This window comes from Dromiciops gliroides, chromosome 1 (assembly GCF_019393635.1).
Source record: "Dromiciops gliroides isolate mDroGli1 chromosome 1, mDroGli1.pri, whole genome shotgun sequence".
Classification (NCBI taxonomy): domain Eukaryota; kingdom Metazoa; phylum Chordata; class Mammalia; order Microbiotheria; family Microbiotheriidae; genus Dromiciops; species Dromiciops gliroides.
Genome location: NC_057861.1, coordinates 135,580,649 through 135,608,636, shown reverse-complemented (window position 1 = coordinate 135,608,636; position 27,988 = coordinate 135,580,649). Strand labels below are relative to the sequence as shown.

General features: G+C 38.0%; 1 protein-coding gene across 2 annotated transcripts in view; it reads right to left on the bottom strand.

Moving 5' to 3' along the window:
- Positions 1–1,183: 1,183 nt before the first annotated feature.
- The window catches only part of DPYS (dihydropyrimidinase), a 130,340-nt gene continuing 103,535 nt past the window's right edge, over positions 1,184–27,988 (bottom strand). The window contains exons 8-10 of one of the 2 annotated variants that reach the window (XM_043977722.1): positions 9,654–9,861; positions 2,967–3,092; positions 1,419–1,556 (exon numbers count right to left, since the gene is read on the bottom strand). In XM_043977722.1, coding sequence (XP_043833657.1) covers positions 2,976–3,092; positions 9,654–9,861 — 325 coding nt within the window. In that variant the 3' untranslated portion in view covers positions 1,419–1,556; positions 2,967–2,975. Of the gene's footprint in view, positions 1,557–2,966; positions 3,093–9,653; positions 9,862–27,988 lie in introns of both variants that reach the window. The other variant, XM_043977721.1, reaches the window with a different exon arrangement.

Sequence of the window (27,988 nt, the reverse complement as noted above, 5' to 3'; positions counted from 1 at the left end):
AACTGAATGTGGGGAGCATGAAAAATTTTGGCAACATTAAAGGTTATGTATGCCTATTTTATATACCTATCTACCCGGGATTGCATAAAAATTTCTTGGGAGAAAAGGGGCCATGAGTGGAAAAAGTTTAATAAGCCCTGGTTTAGAGAATTGCCTGACACTGAGAAGTTAAATAGCTTGCCCAATGAATATATAGCTTTCCTTTGTCAGAGGCAGGACCTGAACCCAGGTCTTCTTATCTCCAAGGTCAACTCTATAGCAACAAGGCCATTCTATCTTTCATTCTTTCATTCTTTCATGTGGTTTTCAAGTCATTCTAATGATGGAGGAAGTTAAAAAGGGTTAACAGATAACTTAAGGTGTGAGCCTTATCAACTGTAGCTAAAAGGGGTTAATAGATAACCTAAGACTTGATCAATGGTAACTAAAAGGGTTAACAGAGAAACTAAGGTTTGAGTTTTTATCAACTGTAACCCACAGGGTTTGAGTTCCTATCAACCACTACTATCAACAGAAGCTTAGACGGTAACCAGGGGCCATTAACCATTATGAGCCATTAATAATCCTGGATGACAGGATACCTGGAAACCAGATCTTAAGTATAGACATATCATAAACACATATCATGACATATGACATATCATAAACTGGCTCAGACAAGTTTGAGCTTGTCCTTAGGAACATGTGCAGAAAGACCAAATGTGTCCTTAGGTTCACCTTATGACATTTAAACCCCAAAAACACACCTCTAGGGAAAAAGGTACCCTTAGGAAATGAACCTAATTAAGATAATGAGGAGATAATATATTTTTCTCACTATAAATATAACCATTTTCCCTCTCCCTATTTGAGACACTTGTCTTCTTTGGGTGCTTCTCCCTGTGGCCTCAGTATTTTAATAAAACTTGGGAAACTGAGTAACCAACTCTTGTCATTCTTTGGGATGCCCCATGATCAATTTGATCAATTAAACTCATCCTACTATATCAATAAGATTAATAACTTTCTGATTCCATGGAAATGTATAGCAGATTCTATTTTATAATTGTGGAGAAAGTAGAGTACATTTGAGAAATCATGCTGCTAGATTCTACACCACCACCACCCCACCCCACCCCACCCCCCCGTGTCAAGGGGGAAAAAATGTAATTTGTGGCAGATAGATGATGCTTTAAAGAGCTAATGAAGATCTGAATTTTTTTATTGATTTTAATGAAAATAGAGAATTGCATGTTTTAATAGCAGATGTATCCTGAGTGTGATATAACTTCTATTCCTAAAATTAAAATGTTCAATGCATTTCCATATGATTCCTGATTAGCTTTCATACAGAGATTTCCAAAATCATCATCTTCATTTATATCTATAATTTGATTCCTCATAAAATTCTGGCAACAGGGCAGCCTTTACTTCTGAGAGAAAAGAAGTTCCATTGCAATTATTCTTTCAAAAAGATCCTTGGGTGTTGATACCAGGTGTGCTTCTAGATAAGACCATGTCATATGACTGCGCTGGAGATATAGTGTCCTGGATCTTTTTTCCTTGGCTTTCTTTACCTTTGAATAGAAGAGAAGGAATATTCTGTAACATTCTTCTTCACGCAGAAAATGCTGAGCCCCACCTTCGGTCATTGAGAAAGTTAATTAAAGTAAATCAATAGGAGAGAGAAGAATGACCACTTTCCTCTCTAAGAGATAAATTATTATTAATTACAAATTAAGAGGAAAATCTTCTGAATTATACATTCTCTCATAATACAAATAACAACAATAATAACTAACATTTGCATAGCTCCTCCTATGTGCCAAGCACTGTGCTAAACACTTTAAAAATATCTCATTTTATCCTCCCAACAACCTTGGGAGGTGCCACCATTATCCCCATTTTTTAACAGATGAAAATCGTGACTTGCCCAAGATCACATAGTTAAGGGTCTAAAGCCAGATTTGAATGCAGATCTCTAGGTTCAGTGCTCTATCCACTGTACCACCTTATTACCCCCATAGGTCCCACGGTCTTAGAAGAACATGTCCCAACTCTGTGTCACAGACACACAGGCCAAGCTAGGTTCATTTAAAGAGTAAAGAAAATTATGAGATGAATGAGAGACAAAGCAGACTGTACCACATCCTCCCAAAACTTTGTATGATATTTGCCAACCCTTCCTCCCTAGTTTAGTAGTCCCCTTCTAGCAAAATGTAATCATTTTCAGGTCAAGAACCATTGTGTTTTTGTCTCTGTACTCTCAGCATCCAACACAACACCTTGCACATAGTAGATACTTAATAAGTTTACCAAGGTCCCATGAAGCCTTTCCTGATCTCCCCAATAGCTACATGGTGCTCTTTCTACCTAAACACCCTCATTAATTAGCTATTTGTTCTGTATGTACTTATCCATAACAGGGGACTGGCACATGCCAGTGGGTCTGAGACAGTGGGGCCAAGTATGTTACCCATACATACAAGTTTTCTCCCTTGAGAGAATGTAAGCTCTTTGCAGGTAAAGGCTGTTTCACTTTTTGAATTTTCGGATCTCTAAAACCTAGCACAGTGCTCAACATACAGCAGAAGCTATAAAATAATTATTGATTGATCCATTTGTTGAATTGAATTCTAGATCTCAGAGAGTGAGGCTCCTATAAATTCATCTCTACCTAATGATATTAATCCAAATGTTATGAAAGGTTATTGTCCTAAACTTGCCATCATTCAATCTCTCATAACTTTAAATAATAACAATAGCCAACATAGATGTAGTGCTTCATGGTTTACAGTTTTTTTTTTTACAAAGATTATCTTATTTTAAACTGTGTCCTAAAAGACTTGTGGGCTTTGGCGCTCATTTTCTTTGCAGACTTACAAAGCGTGAAGGAGAGATGGAATTCACATGACAACCAGGTCACACCCTTTCTGGCATCCACTGCCAGACAGCCTGATAGTATTTGACCCCAAGCAATCCATTACCTGAGCGCGCTAAATCAAAGCCTGTTTTCTGGTTGCAAGTGCTGAAGCTTCTTTTTTTCCACTGGCCTTCAACAAAATCACTTCCCCTTTGTAGGGGAGTCGCTGCACAGGAGTAGGCGTACAAGTCTAGAACAAAACATTACATTTTTCTTTTTTTTTAATTTCATTTTTGGGGTGTGTGTGTGTGTGTGTGTGTGTGTGTGTGTGTGTGTGTGTGTGTGTGTAAGCTATCTTAGCTTGCCTTCTTTTAAAATTATATTCAAGTCTCTTCAGGTAACTGGGGGAAGTCTAGTTTCCAATTAAAAAATGCAGCTGTGGAAGGAAAGCTAAACTTGGACTGAGGAGATCTGAATTCAAATCCTGGTTCTGACTTTCTGGTTGTGTAATGAGGACAAGTCTACTTTCCCTACGCCTATTTTCATGTGGACAAATTGAAGATAATACTTGTGCTACCTGTCTCAAAAGGCTGTTGTGAGGAAAACAATTGGAAGATCTTTGACTATATAAATGCTTCATGACCGACTATCTTTGAGACAAAATATTCTTTACTTCAAGTTTGAAGGTAAGCAAGAGCCCTTGAGGGATCTTTTCACTACTGTACTGTCTCCTGAGCCCTTTGACAGAAACTCTCTTCCTGGCTCATCTAGATCTGACTCCACAAATTGTCTGTCAATGCTCTTCTCATCAAGCCCAAGATGAGTCCCTTAAACATCATGCCTTGTGGTTCTTCTTTTCACTCAAGTTTTTCTATCACTATTCTCTTCCCCTTGAAGCTCCTACCTTCTATACTTGTGGTTGTTACTGCCTAATATTAAATCCACTTCCAACATCCTGAATTTTTGTTGTTTTGTTGAATTGAATCAACTATATTCCCGCTATTACTTGATAATGGTACCGTGTTGTTTTTTTGTTTTGTTTTGTTTTGTTTTTTTGTCTCTCAAAACTCACTTCCTGAAAATAGATGGTGTAGGGCATAGACTGCTGTACTTGGATTTAGGAAGACATGAGTTAGAACCCTGCCTCTGATATTTACTATCAGCATGACTATGGGCAATTCATTTAAACTTCCTTGGCCTCAGGTTCCTCCTCTGTAAAATGGGGATAATAATCACAGCTGACTCACAGAGTTTCTCTGAGGATAAAATGAAATCAATATAAAGTGCTTTGCAAAGCATTAATTTAAATTTTAATAATTTAAAACTGAACTAAGATGTTGAGACACCCTGTATAAATGCTGGTGGTGATGATATCCAGTGGCATCATTTCCTGGTGATCTTGAAGGGATGCTAGTTTTGCTCTATTTTTCTTATGATAATGGCTAATCTCCCTTTCCCTTCCCCCTTGCATGGGCCAAGCAGCTTGCATTAACACTGGTGTCTACATCTGTACTGAAGAAGAATCTGGCACAAGTATCTGGTGCAAGCTGCCTAAATTTGTAATTCTGTTCTAAATAAATAATGGCCCTTTCACAGGTATGCACTCATATTAGCCACATATGAAATGTTTATGGGGAAAGGCCCTATAAGGCCCAAAGGGAGAAACAACGGAAAATGTTATTCCAATCCCAATCCCACTGTTTATCAGCATGGGGAGCTTTGGCCTCTCTTTCTGACCAATCTGGGCTGGTTCACTCCTCCTTAAGCAATGATGTTAATGTCAAACTTAGTTTGTTTTCCTGATTGGTTTAGCCCACTAGAATTCAAAACTCCCAAACTCAAGCAATCTATCAAATTCACCTTCTCGACAGCAGGGATTACAGACATGTGCCACCATGCCAGCTATCATATATCTTTTAAAATTAAATTATAAGGGACAGCTAGGTAGTGCAGTGGATAAAGCACTGGCCCTGGATTTAGGAGGACCTGAGTTCAAATCCAGCCTTAGACACTTGACACTAACTGTGTGACCCTGGGCAAGTCACTTAACCCTCATTGCCCTACAAAAAAAAAATTAAATTAAAGGGGGGGGGTGCAGCTAGGTGGATAAAGCACTGGCCCTGGATTCAGGAGGACCTGAGTTCAAATCTGACCTCAGATACTTGACACTTACTAGCTGTGTGACCGTGGGCAAGTCACTTAACCCTCATTGCCCTGCAAAAAAATAATAAAATAAAAATTAAATTATATAGTTTTCTAAAGAGGAAAATGAGTGCCTCATACTTATATTATGTACTATTTCTTCATGATGGCTTGAAAATATTTGAATGATATAAGTTTGGTCTGGGAAGTTAGTTAAGGCATATAGAGGTTAAGTGACTCGTCCAGGGTCATATAGCTAATAAGTACCAGAAGCAGATTTTAAACCCATATTTTCTTGACTCTAAACTTAATATTCTGCCATATTGACTCTAAGATTTGAAAATGAAATTCCATTAAAGAGGGATCATCTAAGAAAAAACTTCCAATTCTAGGGTAGGTGTGATGACAGTTTGTAAGTTTCTAGTATTTCTGTCTATATTTTTATTAAATTTTATTTTTTCAATTAATATAGGTCTTATTTCTCTTCCTTCCACTACCCCACTGGAAAATAAAGGAACAATGTATATATTATACTTTTACTAATACAAAGATGTGTCTCAAGCATAAGCAGTGATTTTAGATATCTAGTTCACCCCCCCTCATTTGACAGAAGAGGAAACTGAGGTCCCCTATGGACTAAAAGTGCCTTGTCCAAGGTCACACACAGTAGAAAGCCACAACATTTCTGTTTGAACCCTCTGATTCTAATTCCAGTGTTCTTCTTACTCTGCCACATGTCCCTTTGGATACAACCATCAAATAAGCTTTTTAGGGTGCTATGCAGCTAGGTGAAACAGTGGATAAAGTGTCAGGCCTAGAGTCAAGAAGACCCAAATTCAAATGTGGCCTCAGATGCTTACTAGCTGTGTGATCCCAGGAAAGTCACTTAACCCTGTTTATCTCAGTTTCCTCATCTGTAAAATGAACTGGAGATGGAAATGATAAACTATTGAAATATCTTTTTTTTTTTTTTAGCGAGGCAATTGGGGTTAAGTGACTTGCCCAGGGTCACACAGCTAGTAAGTGTTAAGTGTCTGAGGCCGGATTTGAACTCAGGTACGCCTGACTCCAGAGCTGGTGCTCTATCCACTGTGCCACCTAGCTACCCCGAAATATCTTTACCAAGCAAATCCCAAACAGGGTCATGACTGAACCACCAGCACAACAACAAATTTTGCTAGGAATAGAAGGCAAACTCAATGACTTATTGCCATGTCCACACATACCTTTCCTGCATCTGTAGCTCTACCTAGAACCTCTCCTTCTACAATAGCCTCATATTGCCAAATGTCTACTGGGTGGAATTTTCACTTGAAAGTCCCACTGTTACTTCAATTACAACCAAAATTTAACTCATCATCTTCTTCCTCATAGCTCCCTCAACCTTTGATTTCACTATTTCTGTTGATGGCAGTACCATCCTCCCAGTCATCTCTCTCACTCTATTCATTCCATCAGTTGGCAAATCCTTTTGATACTACCTGAGTAGTATCTCTTACATCTGTCCTCTTCTGTCCACTCAGACTTCATCCATTCTACTTTAGGCCCTCATCTTTTCCTGCTTTGACTATTGTAATAACCTGTTCTTTTTTTGAATCCATCCCTCTCCACTCTTTCCATAATATTCAAGTAAACCTCCTAATGCACTATTTTGATCCTGTTATCATTTTTACCCAAAACCTCCAGTGGTTCCTCATTGCCTGATTCTGGCATTTAAGGCCCTCCACAGTATGGCTTCAATATACCTTTCTGGCCTTTTCCCATTACCATTCCCCTTTATACACTTTGCATTCTACCCAATACCATTTTGCCAATCTTCATCCCTCTTTTTTGTTCTGTCCTTTCCATTATTCATGTTCTTGTCTATATCATCTCCATGCCTAGAATGAACTCCACCTTCAATCTCCCATCTATTGAAGTCTATCCTTTCTCCAATGTCTAATTTCAGTGCTACCTTCTCAGTGAGGTCTTTGCTGACCCCTTCAGGTAAAAATGATCTATCTTTCTGCTTCCTGAAATTTCTCAAAACCCTTTGGTCTGCTTGTATTTTTTTTTTCATTTCCCTTTGTGTCATATGCATTTGTGTACTTTCAATAGATTATAATCTAGAGAGTACATTCTGTGTCATATCTATCTTTTTATCTATAATCTCTAACAAATAGTAGGCACATAATAATTGATTAATGAAGGAATGTCTGGAGTCACACAGCTAGTAAAAAATCTGATGCTTACTGAGAATTGAATCCAATTCGTCCTGACACCAAGTTTAGCATGCTGTCCACTGCAGCTAGCCTCAAACACTTCAAAATACTTGTGATTCCATTGATGTGAAATTGAATAATCTTTAATGATATATCTCCATTAGACGGTGGTTTCATGAGCTATTATGACCACAAATCCCATCTCCTGCTAGCCAACCTTTCCAAACTTAGGTAGGCAATTCCTCCAATGAGAGGCCATCAGCTTTGAAAGGCCGGGATCACTTCCATAGTATCATGAGGCAAGGCAGGAGAACTTAGTATCAAGTGGCAAAGGAAATAAATACCTCCACTCCATAAAGCTTACACATCTAGAATTTGGAAATAATACATTGGTCTTACCAGTAAAGTAAAAGTATTTCCTGTTGGCAAACAGCTCTTGAAATATTTTATGCATAAAATTATAATTTTTGCTTTCCTTCTATTGGATTCCATGACAATAATGACTTTAGATTTTTAAAAACTTAATTATATTGATGGAAAATTACTCTTTAATTAATGAGATCATTAAATCACAATATATGTGTGAATTTTAATTTTTTTTTCATACCACTATAATACTGGCTCATGACCTTTGGTTCTTATTATAGACTTGTCTAGAAAAGGCTTATGCCTTGATACTACTTATAACAGATATAACTTCTCTGGAAAAATCTGTCCTATCTAGTTGGATATAGAAAGCAATTTCTGTAAGTGCATTAGTTTGTTATTCAAATTTATAAGAAGAACCATCCCTCAATTGATAAACAACAAAGGATATGAATAGGCAATTTACTAAGGAAGAAATAAAAGTAATCAATAACTATATGGAAAATGCTCCAAATGGTTAGAGAAATGCAAATAAAGCAAGGTTCCACCTCACATTCATCAGAGTAGCAGAGCTGACAAAAAGAGGAAAATGACAAATGTTAGAGGGGCTGCAAGGGGGCAGGAAGTAATATGTTTGTATTGTTGATAGTTATGAGCTGATGGAGCCATTTTGAAGATCAATTTAGAACTTCATTCAAAAAGTCACTAAACTGTATATATCTTTTGAGCGAATGATAGCACTATTAGGCCTATCACTCTAAGAGATTATAGTAAAAAAGAAAAGGATCCATAAGTCCAAAAATATTTATAGCAGCTCTTTTTATAATGGAAAAGATCTTGAAGATAAGAGGATGTTCATTGTTTGGCAAATATCTGAATAAAATCCCATGTATACTTGTAATGAAATAATATTATGCTGCAAGAAATGATGGAAAAGATGCAGGCAGTGAATTCTGGGAAGATGTGTGAACTGATGCAGAGTGAAGTGAACAGAACCAGGAGAACAATTTATATAATAATAAAAACACTTTAAAAACAAGTTTCAAAGACTTGAGCACTCTGATCAGTGCAATGGCTAACCAAGATTTTAGAGGATCAGTGAAGTATGCCTTCTGCCTCCTGATAAAGAGCTGATGGATTCAGGATGTAGAATGATACATATTTGGGGCATGGCCAATATAACATAACAATATGATATGATATGATATAATAAAATGCAATATAAAAATTACCATATTGGCTATATGTATATACACACACACACACACATATATACATACACACATACACACACACACATATATATATACACACACAAATATATATTAGAAGGGTTTTGTTGTTTTCTTTGTTTTAACAACATGTGGAGGAAGAGCTGGAAGAGAGAAACTAGATTTTTGTTCATTGAAAAATAAATAAATTTAAATTTTAAAAATGCACCACATTAAATGGGAAAAGGTTATCTATTCAACAATGATTCTTCCTTATGAGTATTTAGGTTTAAATCCAGTTGAGAACACACAACCCAAGTACAGCACTTGGTCTCATTCTTGCCCTGACAGATATACTCTCTACAATGAATTTAGGATTTTCCCCACTATGTCCCAGATATGCCCAGGCCTCGAGTTCACCCACTGAAAGTACTTCCCACTCCTATGACATTTCTATCTGATTGTATGGTTTTCTCCCAGAATATCCATTCAGGGAAAGAAGCCCAAGCCAGCTGTGCATTTACTTCTTTCCAGGCTTCATTCTGGACTTTCTCTGCCAAGGCCCTGAGTCCAGTACAATCATCCTTTTTTCCCTTCCTGAAACTTTTCAGTTTCCTTTTGTGTGTTTTCTTCCCCCTTTAAAATGCAGTTTCCTTGAGGGCAAAATCTGTCTTATATTTATATTCACAGAGCATGCTGCACATAGTAAGCAAATGCTTGTTGACTGACTGACAAAATGAAATCCAAAGTGATAGAATTGAGAGAGAGAGAGAGAGAGAGAGAGAGAGAGAGAGAGAGAGTGAGAGAGAGAGAGAGAGAGAGAGAGAGAAACCCAGAATCTGGTGGGTCTTATAGTGGCAGTCTACTCTGTATAGATTCTTCTGTACTTACCTCATCTCTCTGCTTGATGCGTTTGTAAACATATTCAGCAAATGGTTTTCGGGGAATATATTTTCCATCTCCTGCACTGACATTAAAAACTCCAGCTTCATATACCACCTTGCCTCTTGAAATAGTCACAAGAGGCACCCCATGACAAACCATTCCTTCAAATATATTGAAGTTAACAGCTTGATGGTGAGTTTTTGCAGAAATAGTCCTGTATTAAAAATAGAGAATAATATTTATTTTCCTTCATAATCACTCTATTAGGAGGATTCGCTTAATTATTTTTTCTCTAATTTTATCTATCTATCTATCTATCTATCTATCTATCTATCTATTTATTTTTGTGGGGCAATGAGGTTTAAGTGACTTGCCCAGGGTCACACAGCTAGTGTCATGTGTCTGAGGCTGAGTTTGAACTCAGCTCCCCTGCATCCAGGATTAGTGCTTTATCCACTGCACCACCTAGCTGCCCCCCACTTAATTATTTTTTAAATGGAAAAGTAACATTAGGAGAATGGGTTAGGTTGTTTGTTAAAAAGCAACTGATGAGTCAAAACAAAATGTATCTAAGAAAGAAAGAAAGAAAGAAAGAAAGAAAGAAAGAAAGAAAGAAAGAAAGAAAGAAAGAAAGAAAGAAAGAAAGAAAGAAAGAAAGAAAGAAAGAAAGAAAGAAAGAAAGAAAGAAAGAAAGAAAGAAAGAAAGAAAGAAAGAAAGAAAGAAAGAAAGAAAGAAAGAAAGAAAGAAAGAAAGAAAGAAAGAAAGAAAGGTCTTCCATTATTTTTCAAAAGAATTTTCTAGCTCATTAGTCTTTTTCTGAGTGGAACATAAAATACTCAAAGAAGAACAGCTTAGGAGAAAACTTAGGAACTCTATTAAACCATAGCTTTATCACATTCTGAGAAGTGACTACAAGAATTGAATATGACATTAATATTTTACCACAAAGTAATTAGGCTTCCTAAGAGCATAAAATCAAATAGGCAACTGTTTCCATTTATTAATGCAGAGAGGGGAATTGTCATTTGGGTTTAAATTTTTATTTTCATAATCTTGTCTAAAAAAGGAAATCAGGGGGAAAATATTAACCCTTAGTGGGCAAATCCAGAATCTCTTGCTTATTCTATATGCTGTTCAGTGCATATTCTTTATACTGTTTGGAAAAGTACTGCCACTGTTTTTGGCATAGAAGAAAAACCACAGCCTCCTCCTCTTCCCCTCTTCCTTCTCCCCTTTCCCCTCCCTCATCACCTCCCATTGCCAAGAAAGCACTTACACCAAAATCTGCAATTTGCACTGAACCATCTTCCCTTAATGCCTCACATGATCAATCATAGACTTTGATCTGGAAGGTTCCTTAGAAATCACCAAATCCAATTCTTTCATTTAACAGATGAGGAAACTGAGCTCAAGGGAGGTTAAGTGTCTTGGCTAGGGTCACACAGTAAGTGTCTGAGGCAGAATTTGAACCACTGACTCCAAGTGATATGTTGGTTAGTTTTGTTGAGCTGCATTCTTTTTTTTTTTAAAATGACAGCTAGCATTTATATAGTCATTTAATTCTCAAAAAAACCTTGTAAGATAGGTAATGCTTTACACATAAAAAAAAACTAAGGTGAAAGAGATACTATTATTAAACACCTTTTGCGGGGGGTGGGGGGATGTGGAGCAATAAGGGTTAAGTGACTTGTCCAGGGTCACACAGCTAATAAGTGTCAAGTGTCTGAGACTGGATTTGAATCCAGGGCTGGTGCTTTATCTACTGCACCACCTAGCTGCCCCAAGAGATACTATTATTACTTTTGTTGTTGTTATTATTATACTCATTTTACAGATGGAAAAACTAAGGCTAAGAGAGGTTGTGCAGTCATATAGTTAGTTGGTGTCTGAAGAGGGACTTCAGCCTAATTCTTCCTGACTCCAAGTGATATGCTGATTAGTTTTGCTGAACAATTTTCTTTTTTCTCTCTTAAAAAAATCTTTATTATAAGAGATGCCTAGCTGTGTAGGGAAGGCCTGGGGTGGGTGGCCCTGATGGATATATGCAGACAGGAAAGTGATGTAGAAACAAAAGGCAGCAGTAAAAATGTAATACATCTTAAAACCCACATTATATTAAACAGAAATTACCCAAGAGCACTGGATCCCACTGAGAACATCGCTGGTGTTCAGGAATACTTAATTTGTTTTTTAAAGGCTAATATCTCAAACTTTCATTATTAGCTACATTACATCAAAATCCTCTGACTCACCTAGCCATACTTAATATTTATACAAAACTTTTCATATAGTAGGTGCTTTAAAATGTTTTTTAATTGACTCATACACTCCCTCTGCCAATGCAGACAGCCAACTATCCAGAAGCTATATTCTTGTAGAGTTGTCACAGGCATTGAGAGGTTAAGTAACTTGCACATGGTCAAATAATTAGATGTGCTAGATAGAGGTGGCACTTGACCCAGCCCCTGTCCCTTCTTTCTGAGTTCCTTTCAAGGCCAACCTTGTGGCCACTTCTGTTCACTGGCTATTATATAACATTTAGACTCTTTTAAAGATCTTATCCCATTTGATCCCAACATTGAGCTTGTGAAGTATTTAGGACAGGCAATGTTATTCCTCTTTTGCAGATGAGGAAAGAAAGACCCACAGATATTTAAAAAAAAAAAAATTACCCAAGGTCACACAACCAGTTAGTGGGAGAGGCAGGACTAGACCCAAACTTCCTGCTTCTAAGTGTAGTGTTGAATTTTCCATCATAGCTCATCGCCTCTTATGTCACATACCATAATAATTGAATCACTGAGCTATAAAGTAAATCAATACATAGAAGATGCTTGGGGAAATTAAAGGAAAGAGGAATTACTTCCAGCTGGGAGAATCAGGGAAGGGGTCAGGGAGGAGGTGACATCTTATCTGAGCCTTGATGGAAGAGAAGGGTATCAATAGATGGATACGGGATAAGGGAAGTAAGGTCTATTCTAGGCATGGAGAATGACATGAACAAATGGATATAACTGGAGGAGGGCAGGCAAGAATCAAGCAAGAAAGGATTTGTTAAGCATATGTGATGTGTCAGGCATTAGGGAATCAGACAAAAGTGAAATAAATAGTCCTAGCTATTTAGAAGGTGCTCAAGGGCAAGGACTTTCTCTCTCTGCATATGTATCTGTATACAAATGCATATATACATATTTACATGTCTTTTAGATAGATAAACAGAAAGAGATACAGACACAGAGATCTAGATATATACAAATATATGCAAAAAACCTATATCAGTAAATATAAAGCAGATATAAAGTAACCTTAGAAGAGAAGGCACTTTCGGCCTAGAATAAGGACTACAATAGAGAACAGTTTGACTGCAGCACAGCAGGATATGTGAAGAGAAAGAGGCTGGAAATATAAATTGTGGTTAGATTGCTCCAAACTACCTTTAACAGCAGGATAAAAAGTATGTATTTTAATTTAGCAGACTATAGGAAGCCACTAAAGATTTTCAAGAAGGGCAGAAATGGGATTAGATTAGAAGATCATAGCATCAGAGATTTAGACCTAACCAGACCTTAAAGGCCATTCTAGTAAAACACTCTCATTTAACAAATGAAACTGAGGTTCATGAAGGTAAAGTGATTATCCCAGGGTCACTCTGGTATTGTGTGTCTGAGGTAGAATTTGAAGCAGATCCCAGATCCTGGGTCCTCTGATTCCAGAGACAGTGAAAAATCACTTCGACAAAAGGGTGAAAGGAGAATTAACTTTGGAAAATAATGGAGGTAGGGAGAGAAGCTATGGGGTTGATACTATTGCTCAAGGAATATTGTAACATTTTTTAAAAATGTGATTCTATCATTTATTAAATGGTACTCTTAGTAATCTGAAAGAATTAAGGTTCTAAATCCTATTCAGAAATTTCTTATTCCCCAGGCACTATTGTCCTAATCTTTGTAGTTATTGTGGTTTCATTGTTATAGGAAACTCTCAAATTCCCCTTACCAATGCAATTCAGCACCTTCTCAGTAACTTAAGAGTCTTAGCTGTCTAGACCCAAGCTTCCTACATTGTGGGTCACAGACCATATGGAGTCACGTAACTGAAGATAGGGGTCATGAAAAATTCAGTAACAGTAAAAGGTTATGTATACCTATTTTATATACTTAAATACCTGAGGTCATATAAACATTTCTCAGGTGAAAGGGGATCAGAGTAGAAAAACTTTAAGAAGCCCTGGTCTAGGGCACTGAGAAGCTGTGACTTGAACAAGGTCACACATCCAACATTTGTCAGAAATGAGACTTGAACCCAACTCTTCCTGACTCTAAGGTCAGCTCTCATCCATTATTCTATGATTCCTCTTGTTATTACTGATTAAAATAATAATAAAAACAAGAGTATGTAACTCTTGAACCACAGAGCCTCTAAGCTCTTCCTGGTATATGTTTTAACTGTCCCACATAATTCTTTCTTGAAGTGTTCAGCCATTGTTATGTCATCCTTGCTGACAACATGGAAGATGTAGCATAGGCATAATTAACATAATTATTTTGAATTGATTAATAACACTAAGGCAACAACATTTTTTCCTCCTGTGAATTCTCAAAAAGAAAGGACATTTTCAAACCCAGGGAGCATAGGGAGGATTTTTAAAATGTTTGGGAAAATAATAACACAGAAGTTACTTTTCAAGCAAAGAGCTGCAGATTTAGCCAATGATCATAATCCCTTTATTAAAAAACATGGCCACTACTGAAAACTGTGACACCCTCTGGTGGTTTTTTTTTTTTCAGTAACTGTTTTCTTGGACATTTTCCAATTTTCTTGGTGTTCAAATCATTCTTAAAAGAATAATTTGCCAGGCAAGGCAATTCAACAAGTATTTATTCGGAGCTTACTCTATATTGGCCACCGTGCTAGGTGCTGGGGACACAAGACAAAACCAGAATGTTTCCTTCTCCTAAGTAGCTTATATTTGAGGCAGGGGATGGGGGGAGAGGAGGGCAGGGAGAGAGATAACAAGTACAAAGAAAAATAAATACATGACAATTTGGAGAGAGTAGAACAACTGGGGAGTCAGGAAAGGTTTAATAAATGTTTGCTGAATTTGTTGAATTGAATGAACTGGCACCTGAACAAAATTCTGAAGGAGCTAAAAGATTCTGAGGTGCAGGTAAGAAAAGATTAAATTCCCATCATGGATAACAACCTATATAAAGGTATGAACATCAGAGATGAACTGTTGAGTTTATGGTACAGCTGGTTTCATTAGAATGAGAGTAACATGAAATAGGTCTGGAAACATCCCCTTCCCAGCTATGTTTCTTACTCTCCATACTTAGTCACCATGACCCAGCTGCCTTCTCATCCTGGGATATCCCTCCACCATTCAAGTTTCCTTCTCCCATTGGTGAGTTCCTTCCAGGGGCCTCCATTTTGGAGTTACTTAATAAATGATGTTGCTTGCCTGTCTGGAAAGGTGGATGTGAGCTAGACTGTGAGGGGCTTTAAAGTCCAGATAGGAGCTAATATTTTATCCTAGGGGTAAAAAGGAGCTATGTGACCCCAGGAAAGCCCTGTTTGTCTCAGTTTTCTCATCTGTAAAATGAGTTGGAGAAGGAAATGGCAAACCATTCCAGTATCTTTGTGAAGAAAACCACAAAAGGGGTGGGTCATGAAGGGCCATACACAATTCAAATAACTGAACAACAAAATAGGATTTTTGAGCAAGGGAATGACATGGGCCAAACTGAAATACCTTATTTCAGTTCCACTAATGGAATAAACCTAATTCAGCACAATCTGAGTATGTCTGCTTTTGACCTATGCCTTGAATTTCCTACCAACTGGCATAGGTCAAAAGCAGTCATACTCAGTTTGTGTTCTTAGGTTTATTCCATTAGTGGATTCATTCATATGACAGCAGTTTTCATTGGTCATTCTGCCTGAGGAAGAAACTTGCTGTTTATTTAACTCCCTTAGAGCACATATAGACAGGCCTGTCTTTGTATATTACTGAGTGCCATGGGTGTCTTACTAAGTTCTAGTAACATACATCTCCAAGGCTAAAAAAGTGAGGATGGCAAAAGCCCTGAAGGGGGAAAAAATTAGGCTATTATCCAATTTAGTAACTTTGATATTGTTCATATCACAACTGCAGGAAAACATTTTGATCCTTGCTAGTAGCTTCTTTCTTTCTTTCTTTCTTTCTTTCTTTCTTTCTTTCTTTCTTTCTTTCTTTCTTTCTTTCTTTCTTTCTTTCTTTCTTTCTTTCCTTCCTTCCTTCCTTCCGTCCTTCCTTTCTTCTCTCTCCTTCCTTCCTTCCTTCCTTCTTTCTTTCTCTTTTTAAAGATTTCATTGCTTTGATCCATGAGAAAAATTGCTGAAGCACAGCCCAAAGGAGTTCCCTCTGTTTTGGTTGGCAAGGAGAGGAACAAGAAGGTTAGCTAAATGTCTCTGGGCCAAACTTGAGCCCCCTTATTATAAGGAAAATGTTTTTTTAGGGATTTTACAATATTTTCTCCATTTCACTCACTTAACATATGAATTAGAAAGGCTACTGAAAACTAGATATTTCTACAACATCTAGAATATGGAGGCTGTGAGAAGGAATAAAAAGAGAATTGTATTTGGAATTAGGAAAATCTGGGTTATAACCTGGCTCTACTACAATAATTCTAGAAAGCCATTTGGAGTTAGGCCCCCCAAATTTAAAAAACCTGGGCATGTCTTTTTTGACTCAGTGATATCACTACTAGGCTTATCTCAGAGAGATCAAAGAAAGGAGAAGAGAACCCATGTGCACAAAATGATTTTTAGCAGCTCTTTAAATGGTGGCAAAAAAAACCCCTCAAAACGAAGGGGGTGTCTATTATCAATCAGGGGAATGGCTGAGCAAAGTATATGAAAGCAGTGGAATATTATTGTGCCAGAGGAAATGACAAAAGGGATGGGTTCAGAGAAACCTGGAAAGACGTGCATGAGGTAATGTAGAGTGAAGTGAGTAGAACCAAAAGAACAATTTATACAATAGCAACCACACTGTAAAAACAATTTTGAAAGACTTAAGAATTCTGATCAATATGTAATGACCAGTTATGATTACAGAGGACCTGTGAAGCATACTGTCCACCTCCACACAGAGAGAGATGATAGACTCGGAGTGCAGACATATATTGTGGACATGGCCAATATGAGAATTTGTTTTGCTTGACTATCGATATTTGTTAAAAAAGAATTTTTCCCCTTTGGGGTAGTGGTAGAGGGTGGGAGGGAAAACAAATGTTTGTTAATTGAAGTGAAATAAAAAAGAATCTGGGGGACATCAAGGTGGCACAGTGGATAAAGCACCAGCCCTGGATTCAGGAGGACCTGGGTTCAAATCTGACCTCAGACACTTGACAATTACTATCTGTATGACCCTGGGCAAGTCACTTAACCCTCATTTCCCCACACACAAAAAAAATAAAAGGATCTGGCTCCATTACTTATTAGTTGAGTGACCTTAGGAAAATCCCTGGACCACTGAACGTCAGCTTCCTCTTCCATACAATGGGGCTGATGATAAAACTTGTATTACCTAGTGTCTCCTCAGTGCTTTGAGGGTGAAGTCAACAATCATTTATTAAGCACCTAATATGTGTCAGGCACTGTATTAAACATTATATCAAATGAGATAGTGCATATAAAAAGTTTTGTAAACCATAAAGCTGTAGAAATACAAGCTATTATTGTTAACTGTCTCAGGACTAATATTATAAGTACCAGTTGTCTTCCTTCATTTTGCATTGTAACGTAATATCATATGTTAACATGCCACTTTGCATATTTCCATATCAGCATACGTATAGTAAAAACTATAGCACGTCATAGTGAATAGAGAGCTGGACTTGTGTTAAAATGAACTGGGTTCCAAAAAAAAAGACCTGGGTTCAAATCCTGCTTAAACACTTAATAATTATGAGATTTGGGGCAAAACATTTAACCTCTCTGAGCCTCAGTTTCTTTATCTGTAAAATGAGGATAAAAATAGCGCCTGCCTCCTAAGACTCTGAGACTCAAATAAAATAATATCAAATGCTTTGCAAACCTTAAAGCGATATGTAAATTTGAGCTATTGCTATACCTTTTATAAGACATATGAAAAGTACTATGGGATACATCTGGATTAAAGGTTTTCAGTCAACATTTTTTTTTGTCCAGGCAATGAGGGTTAAGTGACTTGCCCAAGGTCACACAGCTAGTTCAGTCAACATTTAAAAAAAAAAATCTTCACCAGAAGCCAAACTAGAATCATCTCATTGGAATCTTCCACTCTTCAGGTTCCAGTGGCAAGATCCCTGGATTTACAGTTAGAGAACCTGAGGTACAGTCCTGGCTCTGCCTCTTCCTACCCATGTGACTTTGGGAAAACTGAGTTACCTTTTTGGTCCTCCAGGTCTCATCTAGAAAATGGGGCAGGGGAGGGTGGTGGTGCAATAGGTGACCCCTTTGGTCTCTTCCAGCTTGAACTTCTAAACCCCATGATCATTTCAAAATAGAACCAAAGACCTTCCTTAACTTCCTGAGCTCACTTCAGATATCATCTCCTCCAGGAAGCCAACAACACTAACAACAATAAGATATTTGTAAAGTGCTTAGCAGAGTGCCTGGAACATAGTAGGCACCATACAAATGCTTCTCCTCCTCCTATTATTATTGTATTTATTTGTCTGTTTGTTTTGTCTGCCAATTATTTCATTCATGCCTTAAGGCAGGGTTTTTTAACCTGGGGGTCTGTGAACTTTAAAATAGCAATGTTTCCAGGCAGCTAGATGGTGCAGTGGATAAAGCACCAGCCCTGGATTCAGGAAGACCTGAGTTCAAATCCGGCTTTAGACACTTGATACTTACAAGCTGTGTGACCCTGAGCAAGTCACTTAACCGTCATTGCCCTGAAAAAATAACAAAACAAACAAACAAACAAATAAATAACAATGTTTCAATATAATTTATTTCTTTCATGATCCTATAGTGGCCCAGAAGATAAAGCACAGGCCCTGGAGACAGGAAGATGTGAGTTCAAATCCAGTCTCAGATACTTGCTAGCTGTGTGACCCTAAGAAAGTCACTTAATCAGCCGCAGAGTCAGGAGGACCTGAGTTCAAATCCGAACCCAGACACTTGACACTTACTAGCTGTGTGACCCTGGGCAAGTCACTTAACCCTCATTGCTCTGCAAAAAAAAAAAAAGTCACTTAACCTCCGTTTGCCTCAGTTTCCTTCTCTATAAAATGGGGGTAATTAAAAGACCTACTTTGAAGGTTGTTGTACAGATCAAATGAGAAAAAAAAAATTGTAAAAAAGTGCTCGGTACAGTGCCAGGCACAAAGTAAGCAATATGCTTATTCCCTTTCTATTTAAAAGAATTATTCTGAAAAGGGGTCCTTGACTTCTCTAGAATGACAAAGGAGTCCATGACACAACAGAAAACATAAAAACCCTTCATTTAAGGCTCATAAAGTTTTTCATGTTAGTTATTCTCCTTTCTCAAAACACCTTTCAGTTACTTATGCATGTACATGTTGTGTGCATGCTGCATGATATAATACTTCTTGAAGGCAGGAGCTATTTTCTTTTTTTCTTTTTTTGCCAGGCATATAGTGAATCACATACATCTGCTGAGTTGGAGTGAGTTTGTCAAATGAATATAACTTTTTTTGTCCCGTATTTTTAAAAATTCCTTGGTCTTTTCAATTATAATGCATTTGGAATCATTTATGGTACATTGTACAACTGGCTGGTATATATTTTTCAAGTTGTTTCCAGTTTCCCAGTTCTTATTAAATTGGAACACTTCCTCAAATAGTTTAAGTTCCCAGTTTTATCAAATACTGCCACTGAGCTCAAGTAGTCCTGATTCTTGCTTATATAATATGAAAATGTTGGACTAGAGAACATTTAAGGACCCTTCCATTCTAGATCTAAGATCCCATGATTTCATCTAATCTCTTTTCAATTTTTAAAAATAATAATAAACATTTTTATTTAAAGTTTTGAGTTCTAAATTTGATCTCGCCTTCCCTCCCTGCCCTCCCCACTCCCTGAGGGGGTAAGCAATCAGATATAGATTATACATGTGCAATTATGTTCAACATTACCATGAATATGACTTTCAGTCACTTCTAACTTTATATAAATTCATATAAATTCAAATCCACTTGGCCTTGAAGGCTGCTGGAAGCCATCAACCTTGGCTCTGAGCTAAAACCTCCTCATCATTTTAAAAAGTGGTCAAGATAGTAGAGAGATGTAGGACACAGATTTACTCTTTTAACAATTTCTTTGAAGTGACAGGACATGTCACTTTGGAGTAGGCCAGGCAGGCCTCTAAGAAGATGAAAAGTTGTCACTTCCCATGCATTGCCATTATTAAGCAAAGCTTCTACTCAGTGTACCCATCAATTTCACCTCCACTGCGTGTCCAGATTATACACTGGGCTCCTAAGGAATAGAAAATCAAGTTGTCAGTTCAAGCCTATTTAGGGCAATGCCTTAAACCTTCTCTGGGCCTAGCTAGGTGAATATTGTAATTCAGGCCCATGAAAAGTGGACCAAAGGATGAACAGAAGAAAAACAGTCTGGTTATCCTGCAAGATGGTTCTTGAATTTTGTGAGAGAAGTGACATCTGGAAAAAAGGTGATTTACATAGTAGAATATATTATCCTGATAAGAAAGTGAATCCAGGTCATTTGAACATTGATTTGTACCTACTTTGTGCAAAAGAGCTAGAGAGGCATTGTAGACAGACAAGAGCCTCATAGATTGCACACCTCCACCTTTAGCCTCAGTGCCTGTGTGACCTTAGTCTAGCTACTTAACCTGTAAATGCTGCAGGTTAATGGTGTCAAACTATAATAGAACCAGACAGTTTTGGGCAGAATGTTGACTTAGAGGACCATAATCTATTTTATTATTGTGGCAGGTAGATAGCATAATGGATAGAGTCCCTGGCCTAGTGTTAGAAAGACTCCTTTTCCTTATTTAAAATCTGGCCTCAGACACTCACCAGTTGTGTGATCCTGGGTAAGTCACTTAACCCTGTTTGCCTCAGTTTCCTCATCTGTAAAAATGAGCTGGAGAAGGAAATAGCAGACCATTCCAGTATCTTTGTCAAGAAAACCTCAAAAGGGGTCACAAAGAGTCAGACATGACTGAACAACAACGAACAATAATAATTCTGTATTGTATTTTAATCTAGTTTGTTAAATATTTTCCAATTACATTTTAATCTACTTCTGGTCTCACTTCCAAAGACTGAGTTTAACATATTTTGCTCTAGATAAGTCTCTAAAACTCTAATTTTGAAAGAAGATGCCAACCTATATTAATTCCCCATACCAATGAAATCTTAGCTTATAATTTTCTTATCCCTAATGGACAAATTTCTACGCTAATCACTGATGATGCAAAGACACAAGTAAAACGGTCCCTTCCGTCAAGGAGCTTACATTTGACTATATCAAGTATAAAGTATATACACATTAGTAAATATAAGGTAAGGAGTGATGAGAACATTTTAGGAATGCTTGAGGAGAAAGAGAACCCTGTCAGGTAGGGGGAGCAGGGAAGGCTCTAGATATGAGGAGGGAGCACGTGAGTTGAACCTAGAAGAAAAATCTAAATCAAAAAGGAAGTCATAGGGAGAGAGTTCATTCCATAAATGGGCTATGATCTGTGGATATGCACAGAGAACATTGGCAAATCATGTTCCAATTTTGCTGGAACAAAGCACATCATACATATTCATTTTCAGAAAGCAAAGAACTAAGGAGCTTAGAAGCACTATGAAACACAAAGTAGATAAGAGTAATTTTTAAAACTAACATGCTATAAATGGTAATCTAATGGATAAAGAGCTGGCCTGGAGAGAAAAAGATATAGATTCCATACCTGCTTCTCATACCTAGCTGTGAGATTTCAGCAAGTAATTTAACTTATGAGTGTCTCCACACAACCCCTTTAAGACCACAAGCCAGGAATGGGATGGCAATTAGGATCAGAGGATGTTTCCAACAGTGAAAGTTCACCACACAGATTAAATCACAATTCTGGAACTGCCTCTTCAAAACAAACTAAAAAAGCTTAACGCATTCTTGCAGGAAACAATGTTAAACAAGAATATGGTACATCTAAGGGTGTCTAATAAAGGAATAAGCCTGGCTTTATGGAGTGATGTGTAGAACCCATCCCATCAGATCATAGATTTAGATTTGGGGGGGGGGCAGGGCAGTTGGGGTTAAGTGACTTGCCCAGGGTCACACAGCTAGTAAGTATTAAGTGTCTGAGGCCGGATTTGAACTCAGGTACTCCTGAATCCAAGGCCGGTGCTCTATCCACTGTGCCACCTAGCTGCCCCAGATCATAGATTTAGAACTGCCTTAGAGGGGAGTTAAGAGGTTCAGTGGCTAGAATGCCAGTCCTGGAGTCAGGAAGACTTCCCTTCTTGAGTTCAAATCTGGCCTCAGATACTTATCAATATTTACTATATTCAAAATGAAAACATCTGGTATCCTTATAAAAATAGTTTTGACCCCACAGACCCCCTGAGAGGGATCCCTGAGGATGCTTGGATCACACACTGAGAACCACTTGACCTCAAGGAGAAAGCCTCGAAACTAGAGGTGGAAGAAATGGGTTGAAGCCCCTGCTCTGACATTAGCTATGCATCTGTGAACAAGTTAGTTAATCTTCCTGAATCCCTCCTTCCTCATCTGTAAAATAACTACATGATGTTGACACAGCTGATTTCACAGGGTTGTAAGGATAGTATTTTGTAAATTGTCAAAATGTGGGCTGTTGTTATTGTTTATGCAGGATGATGACACTGCCTGACAGAATTTCTATTCATGCATGCAGGTGTGACAGAAAAAAACTGTTGATCGTGGTTTTTGTTTTTTCCTCATGAATATTTTACACAAGAATCCCAGAATAGCATGCCTTTATGTACAATTTAGGATTTTCTCATATTGGAGAACCAGTCTGGTATAGAGGTAACATACTGTTCCCCTCTAACATACTGAGGGTCAGCTAGGTGGCACAGTGGATCAAGCACTGGCCTTGAAGTCTGAGGACCTGAGTTAAAATCTCACCATAGACACTTACTAGCTGTGTGACCCTGGGCAAGTCACTTAACCCCAATTGCCTTAAACATCTGGGGCCATCTCCAACCATCCTAATATATATCTTGCCACTCGACCCAGATGGCTCTGGAGGAGAGAGTGAAGCTGGTGACCTTGCATAGGCCTCCCTCACTTAAATCCAATTCAGTGCAAATCATGACATCACCCTGATGTCATGGTCCTCTTCAAGAGCAAACAAACAAACAAACAACAACATACTGTACTTGGTAAGCAGGAAGACTTAGGTTCAGATACTATCATAGATACTATCTATGTGATCCTGGGCAAGTCACTTGCCCTCAGTTTTCTCATCTGTGAAGTATATTCACACCTACCTCTCGGGGTTGTTGTGAAGATCCAGTGAGATAATGTGTATATAGCATAATTTGCAAACTTTAAAGCATCACAGAAATGTGAGCTATTATTATTTTCAGTCAGCTAACAAACATTTTTTATTAAGCCTTTACCACATGTCTGGCAAGCGAGCTAAGCACAAGAGATATAGAGAGAGGCCAAAAATGCTTCCTCCCCTCTAGGAACACACATTCTAATTGGGGAAGATAATCTCAGAAGGAAAATTGGAGAGGTTGGAGGAGGCGGCAGGAAGGCTTCCTGCAGAAGGTGAGATTTGAGCTGAGTCTTGAAGGATGCCATGAGGCAAAGGTGAATAGAGAAAGAATTCCTGGGGTGGAGAATGGACAATACAGTGGCACAGAGTGTTATGTTTCGGGAATAAATAGCAAGGAGACCAGGAGATTACTAGTAAATTACTAAGGAAATGGAAACTCCAAAATTAGGAAAGACAACCACGAAGCTCTAGTTTGTTAGGCAAATCACTAAGCATACCACCAAAAAGTAAAGAGAAACCCTCAATATTTGGAATCAGAGGACCTGGGTTCAAATCTCAGTTCTGTCACTTACTATGTGACCTTGGAAATGTCATGTTGGCTTCCTAGTTCTCCATTTCCTCTTCTATAAAACAAAAAGGGGGGTCTAAATGACTTCTAATATCCCTTAAAGTTTTAAATCTGTGATCCTAAGCCCTCTTATCAAAAAAATTCCAGCACCCTGATTCCAAGAATCAAAACACAGAATCATATGTTAGGAGAAGGGAATTAGAATTCATCTAAGCTTATCCTATCATTTTACATATTAATAAACCAAGACAGTGAAATGACGTGCCCAAGGTAACGCAGCTAGTAAATGATAGAACCAAGACTTAAAATCAAGTATCCCGGTTTCCACTACAGGGATATTTTCACTGTCCCTGATCTTTGTCCTTCAGGAATTTCTTTCTTTCTTTCTTTCTTTCTTTCTTTCTTTCTTTCTTTCTTTCTTTCTTTCTTTCTTTCTTTCTTTCTTTCTTTCTTTCTTTCGCAGGGCAATGAGGGTTAAGTGACTTGCCCAGGGTCACACAGCTAGTGTCAAGTGCCTGAGGCTAGATTTGAACTCAGGTCCTCCTGAATCCAGGGCCAGTGCTTTATCCACTGAGCCACCTAGCTGCCCCCGCTTCAGGAATTTCTAAGAGCAAAGCTAGTGTCTTGATGCCTTATTTACAAATTTCAACTGAAAGGAGCTCTCAGAAACCTCAAAATTATTTGAATGATTTCCATATGAAAAGAAGCAGCTTTCCTAAAGTGATAAGAAACAACATTTTTCAGTGTCTCAAAATGCAATCCCATTCCTCTGCTATCATCTAGAATCCTCAGCCTCTTTGAGAAGTAGCATTTGTCAATCAACCAGCCAGCATTTGTGGATAGATAGTGTGGATAGAATCATGGCTTGGGAACTGGAAAAAAACCTCAGAGCCTACCTAGTCCCACCCTCTCTGGTTGTATCTCTTCAGTTCAGTTCTGACCAGCTGAAAAGAAGAATCCATAAAGCCACTGGTCAAAGAGGGGTTGAATGTTTTTAAGAAAGTGATTCTCCAAGGGTATGAAGAAAATCAAGAGATCATTGTTCTGTTTGATGAAACAAAATGATAACTAAATCTTACCTTGGGCACTGTAACTATGCATTATCTCCTGGTAGAATTTTGTCTGTTGCCTGAAAAGTCTATATCTGTAACTCTGACAGAGAAAGATTTTCAAAGCTATTAATGTAACTCTCTGTCTTTGGATTTCTTTCCCTCTAAGCAGAAATGCTTAGAAGAAAACAATCTAAAATCATAATCATAATAAAATTATCTCTAGGCTTGTACCTAAAACACAGAATATAGATTTTTCTTCCATGCTCCCTATCAACTGTTTGCCAGGTGAGAGACTCCTATAGAAGATTCAGGACTATTTTCGATGCCTTTTCTCTCTTTCATTCCTTAAATGGAAATGTATAGAAGCTGTTCATTCTCTTATACCTTATCCAGTGTTGTCTAATATGACTGTTTTTCTAAATGTGACTGTTCTTCCTGAAGAAAATTATATTTCCTAGCTGACTCTTTCTGGTTGGCTCAGACCCAGAATAGTGTAATTGCTTGGCTTACCAAGCTAGGCCTACATGCAGCCTTCCAGTGAGAGAAATGATTATTTCTCTCTCATGGTAATAACCAATTATTAATTGAGATTAATATTTTTTCTTTCTATTTACTCATTCAGAAATAAAACCCCTGTAGTTATTCAGTCAATCTTTGAGGGACATTACTGACCTGGCCCCAAAATTTACCCAACCTAGACCTAGAACTATTACCCTATCCAATTAGAAAAACTTTACAAAGAGAATCTAGTCTAGGTGAATTTGGGCCCATTATGTTCTACTCAGACATGGGGGAGGGAGGGTAGTTCCTTTGTCTAGATCGCCAGGCTAGGGGTGGTCTGGGAGTAACAGAGACATCATCAAAGTCACATGCTCCAGCTCCTCATTAGAATAGGTCCACCTCTCATTATAATATTCATTTTCTCATTAATTATTAACCAATTAGAGTCGATGGCTACCTTTCAGGAGCAACCACTCTTTCAAGGTTGTATAACTATCAAGAGGTCTCCAGATGGGGCAGCTAGGTGGCGCAGTGGATAGAGCACCGGCCCTGGAGTCAGGAGTACCTGGGTTCAAACCTGGCCTCAGACACTTAACACTTACTAGCTCTGTGACCCTGGGCAAGTCACTTAACCCCAATTGCCTCACTAAAAAAAAAAAAAGGATGTCTCCAGAAGGGGTCTTTGGATTATGAGAGACAGCCAAGTGACCATCCTTTTTATTAATTTTTACTAGCCATAATTAATAAAATTAATTACCCAGAAATTATGTATCTTGAATTATTTTATACATCATACCAGGTAGTTGGTCTCTACTCTCAGGCTAGCTGATACTAACTCTTGCTAGTAGAATTCTCTTGGAATTAGAAATATGCTTCAGACTTGCATACTACTACTCTGCAAGATCATAACATATCAAAGGATACAGAGCTGGAAGGGACCTAGGGGCCCTAAGTGGCCATTCCCTTTATTTCACAGAAAGAGAAACTAAGACCAGGGAAAGTTAAATGACTGAACACTGAGAAAAGAAAGTCCTTGCCAAGAAAGTCCTTATCACTGTCAAATGTATCATAAACTGAGATGGGAAATAAAATTAAAGAAGATGTGTTAGCAGGGGGCAGCTAGGTGGCACAGTGGATAGAGCACTGGCCCTGGATTCAGGAGTACCTGAGTTCAAATCCAGTCTCAGACCCTTGACACTTGCTAGCTGTGTGACCCTGGGCAAGTCACTTAACCCCAATTGCCTCACCAAAAAAAACACCAAAAAACCAAAAAACCAAAACGAAAAAAGAAATATGATGTGTTAGCATCCACTTTGGTGCTGGACCTTGATGACCATTGGTCTTTTTCATCTAATGGGTGGCTGAAAATTCCTATCTCTGTCCTCTCCCCAATTAGAATGGGAGTTCTTGAAAGAAGCAAGTCTTATTTTTCTATTCCAATGACTAAAGCTTAGCACAGTGTTTTGCATATAGTAAGAGTTCATTAAATGCTCTTTCATTCATTCCCTAAGGCTACAAAGCTAGATGGGTACATGCTATGGAGAGGATAAGGAAGAGTCCAAACAAGTTAATAAGAGTTCATTAAACCCTTATTTCGAGCCAGGCACCTATGCTAAATCCTGGGAATTATGAATCAGAAAGACAGTCCCTGCCTTCAAGAATCTTATATTCTAATGAGAGGAGATAATACATAAAAAGAGAATGAAAAGGTGAGGGTAAGGAAGGCAAATATAGAAAGCCCTGAGTAGAACAGCATGAAGCAGAATGAAGACGTGAGTAACCTGGGCATCCTTCTTAGAGTAGAGACTCTGGGAGGAGCCAGCCAATCAGAGGAAAAGGCCTAAGGGAAGCAGGTATTTCCAGTGTGGTGAAGTGAACTTCTATCTATGGTGAAGAGTTTTAACCTCTTAAATCAACCTCATTAAGTCATGATGATAATCTCAATTCTTTCTTCTATGAAGCAAGGCTATAATGGTAACTATTTTTAGGAAACATTTTTCCAAAAGAATAAAAATCACCATGTTCTCATTCTTATGGACTCATAAGTTAGGACATTAAAAATCTCTTTTAAGGGAGCAGAGCTCCATTTGACACTGAGTTTCAAAAGCCTTTCCTTTTTACTTTGATGCTTTTTTATGACATTGGAACTGCCTCTGTCTATCTCTTCCTTTCCTTCTTAGGACACTGGATTCATCTCTTTGTTCCACTTTCCTTTCTGATATCCCAGCTTTCAATTTGGCTTTTCAGCGTCAATTTCAACCTTCCACTAGATCTTTGGCTTGCTGGTCTGGCTTCCTGCACTTCATCTTTCTGTTCCCTCCTCCTTTGGCATCTCCTGGGCATTTACCAGCTCACAACAAAAGAGCACCATCTTTCCAATATTTACTAATAGTACTTCTGCTCTCAACTCCTCTATATATTAATGGCCTAATACTACACAAATTGGTACCTAGGGACAAATATCTAGATTGTGTGTGTGTGTGTGTGTGTGTGTGTGTGTGTGTGTGTGTGTGTTTGGGATTTAACAGTTCTATGCCTTTCCAGAATTTCAGTCAGTTTAAAAAAAATCAATACAGAATATCTTCAATTTATCCAGTGTATAGATTATTTGTACATAGTTATTTGCATATTGATAACCATCAGATTTTGAGCTCCTTGAGACAAGGAACTATTTTTTCTTTTATTTTCTTTATTTCCCCAGTGCTTAATACAGTA